Source organism: Artemia sp. Qi Xiang Cuo, chromosome 4, assembly GCF_049724085.1.
Source record: "Artemia sp. Qi Xiang Cuo chromosome 4, ASM4972408v1, whole genome shotgun sequence".
Lineage (NCBI taxonomy): Eukaryota > Metazoa > Arthropoda > Branchiopoda > Anostraca > Artemiidae > Artemia > Artemia sp. Qi Xiang Cuo.
Window position 1 is genome coordinate 15863043 of NC_142797.1, and position 8434 is coordinate 15871476.

Consider the following 8434-nt stretch of genomic DNA (forward strand, 5'->3'; position numbering starts at 1 on the left):
TAAAGCGTATTTAACTCAGTCCGATTTTTCACGCGTCCTAGAATTCCCATAGTATGTATACCATGGGTGATTGGGGGATGTTGGTTGCAAAATCGGGTATTCGTCCAATTTCAGAGAAACATTGATTCTAGGGTCTGTTTTTTTATTTGCTTGAAAAAAAGAGGATTTGTGCTTATAACCTTTAGTACCTGATCCCAGAAATTCTCAGCTCCTCATTCAACATAAGACAGTTTAATGTTACTTAAAATCGCTAGTCAGGGAGTGAAGTGAAATAAAGAGAGGGTGGGGAAAATAGAAGCTAGATGTTGGCTTGAGTTTCGTTTGGTCGAGCTATGGCTCGGACCAAGTTCCACTCTTTGTAGAGTTAATGAGAGAGACTATATAGAGAAAAGTAACACTTTCAGTTTGATGCAAGGGTCAAACTTTATCACTGATTGTTCTTAACAGGTAAAGTGTTAAAGGCTAAACTGAAATAAATTGACTTAGAAAAGCCTTTAAAATAAAAAGCCATAAATTGACTTTGAAATAAAAAGCTTTATTAATTTGTTTGTAAACTAGAATAATGTTATATCAAGCCTAGTATGATTTTTCTTCTTAGAAGGGACTTGAAAAATTCTAGAGAAGAGAAGCTAGTCAAACAAAAATAAGTAGGTAAAAGAAACTCACCGGAAATCCGGTACTCGTAATTCCTTATTTAGAACTCCCTCCTCATTGCTCTTTGAAGGCTGGTAAATTCCCTATAGTTTACTTTTGCATAACACGGGTAAATTCCCTATAGTTTACTTTTGCATAACACGGGTAATGAACTCTACCGGTTTATGACATAATGTGTCCCCTATATTTTCGCCTCGATAGTTTGAGAGTTTATGCCCCCATATGCTGTAAACTTCTTGGGTTTTTAAATCAACATTCTAACATTCTTGGGTTTCTAAATCAACATTCTTCTTGGGTTTCTAGAACATTCTAAGTCAAGGGTCAATAAAATAATTTGACGTTACAATCTTAAAAGTAAAAAATTGATTCTAGGAATTCCCTAAAAAAGGTACTGTGGTACAGACAGTCAATTTTAATTTAACAAGTTGTTTATTTTACCAGGTTATTAATTTCACCAAGTCATTCTCAATAATATTGATTCGGTAGAGGCTGTTTAAGTAAACGAAAAAGCCACTTTACTAACGATGGAACTTTGTCTCCTCGTTTGAACCGATCAAAGACCACAGGCACCGAATAATGCTATATTAACCGTATGCTGTAAACCTTCGCATGGGATTGCTGGCTATTTGTTTATGCTGGATTTACATAATTTCTATAAGACAGTTTTCATTCAATTAATTCTGTCAAAGGGTGACTATTAAAAGACCCTATCCTATACAGCGTTTTCTAGACTTAAAACTGTGAATTTTGCCCATCAAGGCTTGAGATTGATTAACTTTGCTTAATTAATCTTATTTTCTTTTTCAGCTTCGAATCATATTGGAATATCTCGTACTAGACCGCTAATTCAAATCGTACTGAATCAGGCTCAGGATCCTCCTACAGAAGAATTCGAAGACCAGCTCGAAGCTTATTCCAAAGCCAGCTCAGACAGAATTGGTACTTCTGAACCAGAAGTTCGACGAACAACCAAATATCTAGATTTACCGAATTCTCCCAACTTAGCTGATTTTGAAATTACTCTGCCATATGATGAAGAAAATTTTGTCACAGAAATCCCGAGGCCCATGTCCTTTCATTCTTGGTATCATGAGCTTCTATATAGTGACAAAAAGAAAATGATGAGTCGATACAGCGATGATGGGACTATCGACATACCAAGGATAGAAAAAGTTGAAGATTCAGGAACAAATAATGTTAAAAATAAAGACAGTAGTGTGGATATGCAAGACTTGTTGAAAAATAATTCAATTAATGATTCAAGCATATTTAAAAGCAATTTTAAAGATTGGGTAAATCCAAAATTCTATATGAACACTAGTTCTGAGGATAAGATATCACATACTGTTACTAAGATGCTAGACACTAATAGAGACTTGTTTCACAACATTCAGGTAGCTAATATTGAGGTAGAAAGTTCTGATTCTGAGATACTAGGCGTTTATACAGGTCCGTATAGCGACTCTAGGAATTCAGAACTAGCCACTGAAGATCAAGAAATTTCCCAAGTATCTAATACCAGAACACAGAATATCACTACCAACTCTGCATCCATCAAATATTTTATTGTCAACAACGAACCAGAAGACACGGAGGACTCCGTGGAAAGAACATTCATGGGGAATACAACAGAAGTACCAGCCATTAAAAGCCTAAGCAGGGGAGATCCAAATTTCCTTGAAAAGTATCTTGACAACGATCCAAGTATAAACGAAGATGTTGAAAGCTTTACTCTGGACAGTGACCTATCAGACTTTACCCCCAAGACTGATGCTACAAGTACGACGAATGAAATCACATCTCCTCATACATCCTCTCCAAAAGGACTCTTAACTAACGTTACTTCAGAGTATCTTGACATCGATCCAAGTATAAACGAAGAAATTGAAAGCTCGACTCTGAATTTTGAACTCATGGATTTGGCTGCAAAGACTGATACCACAAGTATAACTGATGAAGTGACACTTCTTCCTTATCTGGATCCTCCAGAACAGCTTTTGATTAATTTTACTTCAGATTTTGACAAAATCCAAGGTCTGTGGGTTGATAAAGCCAATGAGCAATTCCGATCCAAATTGTATAATCGTAACAGTAACATTTTAACTTCAAGACCTTCAAGCTTCATGCTGGAACAAAATAGGAACAGTAACTTCGAAGAAGTAGATAATAAAAATGTCTACGATGATGTAAATAGCATGACTACCCGGTCAAAAAAGCCAATATCCCTTGATAAGGAAAACATTCACTTCAAAAACTATCCTCAATCAACTACTCCTTCTGAAATCATTGCAGATCATTCCACACATGTAATTGCAACTGGGAGACCAAGTTACTACACTCCTTTAATTAATCATAATATTTATCCAATATTACCTGCGTCTTATTTTAGCGATGATTTGAACACTCTTGCAAACACTAAAGAAACACCTAATCCTTTGTCATTGAAATCAACGACAAACATCCCTAACAAAAAACTGTTGATAAAAACATGGTCTTTTGACAAAGCAAATCTAGTTCCAAGTAAAGCTTGGAAAGTGAGTAAGTTCAAGTTTAATTTGACTAACCCCAAGACCACATATAGCAATGTAGAGACTAAGAAAACTCAGTCAGTGCTTGACAGACAGCGCACTGCTGATAATGTTATGGAGGCATCTGCATCTGATTATACTGTGCTGAAGAATAAAGTTGAAATGGAGAATAAAAATTCTGAAACTGTTGCCGCTAAAACGGTTGCAGATAAAATGTTGCAAAATTTGGAAACTGTTGCACCTGTTCTACCAGTTGCAGATAAAGAAGACGAACAAACTTTAAGTGGCCTTTCTAAAGCAGGACTTGTTACTGTAGGATCAAACATGGGCTTAGCCAATGACTTTCAGTTCGATAATACATTTCCACTTGCTATAAATAAAATTCGGGAAAACCTTTCTATCACTACTGAATCAATTCAATCCACCACGACTCACGCAACTACAGTAGCTCCTAAAACAACAAACAGAATCAGTATTCTTGATTTTGTTTTCAGAACTATTGGAAATTCTGTAATTCTTAAGACTCGTCGGAAACCTCATCGCATAAAGCGAAGCAATAGAACCTTAAGAAGCAAAGAGACAGCAAGATCATTTGGCATACTTGCGAGTATAAAGTCAGGCCTTCTTCCTCGTCCAGCTTTTCCCGTTGGTCTTGTTGTTCCTTTCCAGAATTCACAATCGAATCCGCCAGTATTCACCTTGCCAGCAATGACTCAAGTTCCGTCTGGGACAGAAGCTCCAGTTATACCAGGTGTTTCTCCAAATCCACTGCCAATCTTGACTACTGTAGCTCCAACTACAGATGCACCTCCATTGACTTTTGAACCCGTTTTACCTCCGTTGCCGGCTACAGAAGACCCTGGGATTCCAAGTAAGTTTTTTTTTGTGTTGATGCCCAATTGGGGCTCTTGAGATGGAAACTTGTTAAGGAAACAATTCTTACTCTATAATAGGCAGAAAAATTGCAGTTAACAAAATTTTGAATGCACTTCTGCTATACTTTACCCTCCCCTTTCCCCCTCCTAAAGTGCAAATGTATAGTCTACTCTTTATGTTCCCCATATGGTTGTCCTTTTCTTGATTTCGTCACCGTTGACTCAGTTTACGGGTACTGAATTTATATGCACTTTTACTTTCTATTGAGTTAAACATACCCTTTAAGGACTGGACTAGGTATGCTTAAAAATATTATTTTGATGAAAAACCAAAAATATGAAAGTATAAAACTTTGGTTCCAGTTTAAGGAGCTTCGTTTAAAAAAGTAAAGAGACACTTGACAAAAACACCAAGAAATGCATTACTTGAGCTTAGTTAGCATGCTCGTAACAATTGTATCTATAACATAGAACATTATAGTGACATATAAATATAAAGCACAGATTCATAAGACTAAGCAAAATATATGTCCTAAACTGCCTGAGAGATAACCAAAATCAAACTATTAAAAAGGCAAATAAATGAAATCATAAGTCGTAACATCTCAGGCAGTGGTTTCTAAGCAGCCCGCGAGATATTTGCCTCTTAATCACTTGTGACACTCTGCTACGGCTATAAGAACATTACCAAAAAAGTCAGGCGTTTTGTATAAGACCACGTGGTTACAGCAAAATGTATGAAAATAAAATATAACCTATAAGCAGGAGAAAATGGTACTTACAAATTAAAATATATCTGGGCTTCATTATTAAAATATATCCTGATATCACTAAAAACCTTAGTACATGTTGAAAGTCTTGGGGGGAGAGAGAGAGAGAGAGAGAGAGAGAGAGAGAGAGAGAGAGAGAGAGAGAGAGAGAGGGGGAGTGAGATAAGTTGACCCTTAGCTCAGAAATATTTCGCATATTGCTTACGGTAATTTCTGTTACGGGTCAGACGACACTTTGAACTTATTTGCTCCATAGCAATGTCCTATATTTAAAGTTTGGATTGATAAGGCTGAGTTCTACTTAATAGGAAGAGAGGTTTTAAATAATAATTCCACTTACTTTGAGATTATTACATACACCAGGTTGACCAACTTCTGATGAAAGAAGAAAATAACCACCCAGTTTCAAGATTTCAAGACGTTCGCATTTGGAAATTCGGCCTTAGATCTCTTTTACTGTTTACAAACTTGGTTCACATTATGTAAAAGTTAAACAAACTTGAACTTTAACGAAGCACCAATCAGAATTGCATGTTGAATTATATTTTAATAGGTTCTGCCGTAAATGAAAAATCTTCCAGTTATTATGTAAGAGATTGAAACACTTTTAGTTGTAAGGCACTAAACTTTTACTATTAAACCAAAAAAAATAGTTAGCATCTATGGATCAACACTAAATGAGAAATTTGTCACTCGCTAGCTTTTTGAACGTGTTTCTAAAAAAAATTTTGCTATTGACTGCGGATCGCTCTTTACTAGATGATTCAGGAGTGTTAGGATTTCATAACAATTAAAGCTATAAAATGACTGCGATATGTTATTATGAAAGTAAAGCAATGGCCTACCTCTGATTGTATTAGAGTTATTGATAAATGTGTGTCTAGTTAAGATATAAATTCAAAGTTTATGTCAAGTTCTATGTTTTTTTAACATTTAGAAACACATTTAATTGCAGCTATACATGTATCAGGAGACCTAACAGGTGCTCAAGGGTTCAAGCATGCTTGAACCTTTGGTTGGCTGAATTTTAAGTTGTACTTGACAGTTCTCGACGTTTCAACTGAAACGACGTTTCAGTTGTTCAGATGTTCGAACGTTCAAACTTTCAAGCATGCCTGAACGTTTGGCTGGGTGAATTTCAGACCTTGCAGGGGGGAAGGGTATGCTTGAACACCTGATTGGCTGAATTTTTTGTTGTTCTCGACCTATTGAGGTGGCCGCAGGATATTGTTTGTTTTACTAGCCAAATCTATGACTTCATGAACAATTGTGTACATAGGGTCAGGCCTTGGGGGATAGGGGAGGAGCGTAAGTATATTGGTCTGGGGGTAAGAACTACACTGAGAGCCCTTTACATGTAAATTCTCCTTGAGGGGATGGGGTCCACCTGACCCCATTGCAATAGTTCCCTGTTTCCTCTCCTTCCCATGTAAGCAGGTGCACGAACTGTGGAGAAATTGTTATAAAAACGATATAAATACTTAGAAAATTCTAAAACATAAGCCCTATGTGTGTTTAACACAGCGACTTTAAATACCAAATTATTAAAATTTTATTTTAGAAGTCATTCAGCAAGCAGCATATTTTTAAAAATACTAGATGTAATCATTTCTTCTATGTCAGGACGTCAAAATTATCTTGAAAGGTTAGAAAACGTTGGAGTTGATTTACTTTAGCTGGTTTTGATTTTCCGGGTCTCAAATTAGTTTATCGATTTTTAAAAGGCGGTTTATTTTTCTTTTTTTTTCTCCATAAATTAGTTCTTCTCCATTAAACGATATATATATATATATATATATATATATATATATATATATATATATATATATATATATATATATATATATATATATATATATATATATATATATATATATATATATATATATATATATACATATATATATATATATATATATATATATATATATATATATATATATATATATATATACATATATATATACATATATATATACATATGTGTGTGTGTGTGTGTGTGTGTGTGTGTGTGTGTGTGTGTGTGTGTGTGTGTGTGTGTGTGTGTGTGTGTGTGTGTGTGTGTGTGTGTGTGTGTGTGTGTGTGTGTGTGTGTGTGTGTGTGTGTGTGTGTGTGTGTGTGTGTGTGTGTGTGTGTGTGTGTGTGTGTGTGTGTGTGTGTGTGTGTGTGTGTGTGTGTGTGTGTGTGTGTGTGTGTGTGTGTGTGTGTGTGTGTGTGTGTGTGTGTGTGTGTGTGTGTGTGTGTGTGTGTGTGTGTGTGTGTGTGTGTGTGTGTGTGTGTGTGTGTGTGTGTGTGTGTGTGTGTGTGTGTGTGTGTGTGTGTGTGTGTGTGTGTGTGTGTGTGTGTGTGTGTGTGTGTGTGTGTGTGTGTGTGTGTGTGTGTGTGTGTGTGTGTGTGTGTGTGTGTGTGTGTGTGTGTGTGTGTGTGTGTGTGTGTGTGTGTGTGTGTGTGTGTGTGTGTGTGTGTGTGTGTGTGTGTGTGTGTGTGTGTGTGTGTGTGTGTGTGTGTGTGTGTGTGTGTGTGTGTGTGTGTGTGTGTGTGTGTGTGTGTGTGTGTGTGTGTGTGTGTGTGTGTGTGTGTGTGTGTGTGTGTGTGTGTGTGTGTGTGTGTGTGTGTGTGTGTGTGTGTGTGTGTGTGTGTGTGTGTGTGTGTGTGTGTGTGTGTGTGTGTGTGTGTGTGTGTGTGTGTGTGTGTGTGTGTGTGTGTGTGTGTGTGTGTGTGTGTGTGTGTGTGTGTGTGTGTGTGTGTGTGTGTGTGTGTGTGTGTGTGTGTGTGTGTGTGTGTGTGTGTGTGTGTGTGTGTGTGTGTGTGTGTGTGTGTGTGTGTGTGTGTGTGTGTGTGTGTGTGTGTGTGTGTGTGTGTGTGTGTGTGTGTGTGTGTGTGTGTGTGTGTGTGTGTGTGTGTGTGTGTGTGTGTGTGTGTGTGTGTGTGTGTGTGTGTGTGTGTGTGTGTGTGTGTGTGTGTGTGTGTGTGTGTGTGTGTGTGTGTGTGTGTGTGTGTGTGTGTGTGTGTGTGTGTGTGTGTGTGTGTGTGTGTGTGTGTGTGTGTGTGTGTGTGTGTGTGTGTGTGTGTGTGTGTGTGTGTGTGTGTGTGTGTGTGTGTGTGTGTGTGTGTGTGTGTGTGTGTGTGTGTGTGTGTGTGTGTGTGTGTGTGTGTGTGTGTGTGTGTGTGTGTGTGTGTGTGTGTGTGTGTGTGTGTGTGTGTGTGTGTGTGTGTGTGTGTGTGTGTGTGTGTGTGTGTGTGTGTGTGTGTGTGTGTGTGTGTGTGTGTGTGTGTGTGTGTGTGTGTGTGTGTGTGTGTGTGTGTGTGTGTGTGTGTGTGTGTGTGTGTGTGTGTGTGTGTGTGTGTGTGTGTGTGTGTGTGTGTGTGTGTGTGTGTGTGTGTGTGTGTGTGTGTGTGTGTGTGTGTGTGTGTGTGTGTGTGTGTGTGTGTGTGTGTGTGTGTGTGTGTGTGTGTGTGTGTGTGTGTGTGTGTGTGTGTGTGTGTGTGTGTGTGTGTGTGTGTGTGTGTGTGTGTGTGTGTGTGTGTGTGTGTGTGTGTGTGTGTGTGTGTGTGTGTGTGTGTGTGTGTGTGTGTGTGTGTGTGTGTGTGTGTGTGTGTGTGTGT

At 37.9% G+C, this 8434-nt stretch overlaps 1 protein-coding gene across 2 annotated transcripts in view; it reads left to right on the top strand.

Annotated features, from left to right (window-relative positions):
• Positions 1-8434, top strand: part of LOC148952816 (uncharacterized) — a 147117-nt gene that overhangs the window by 35279 nt on the left and 103404 nt on the right. For both annotated transcript variants that reach the window (XM_089087435.1, XM_089087434.1), the window contains exon 3: positions 1462-4053. In XM_089087435.1, the coding sequence (XP_088943561.1) occupies positions 1462-4053 (2592 nt within the window). The remainder of the gene's footprint in view (positions 1-1461; positions 4054-8434) is intronic.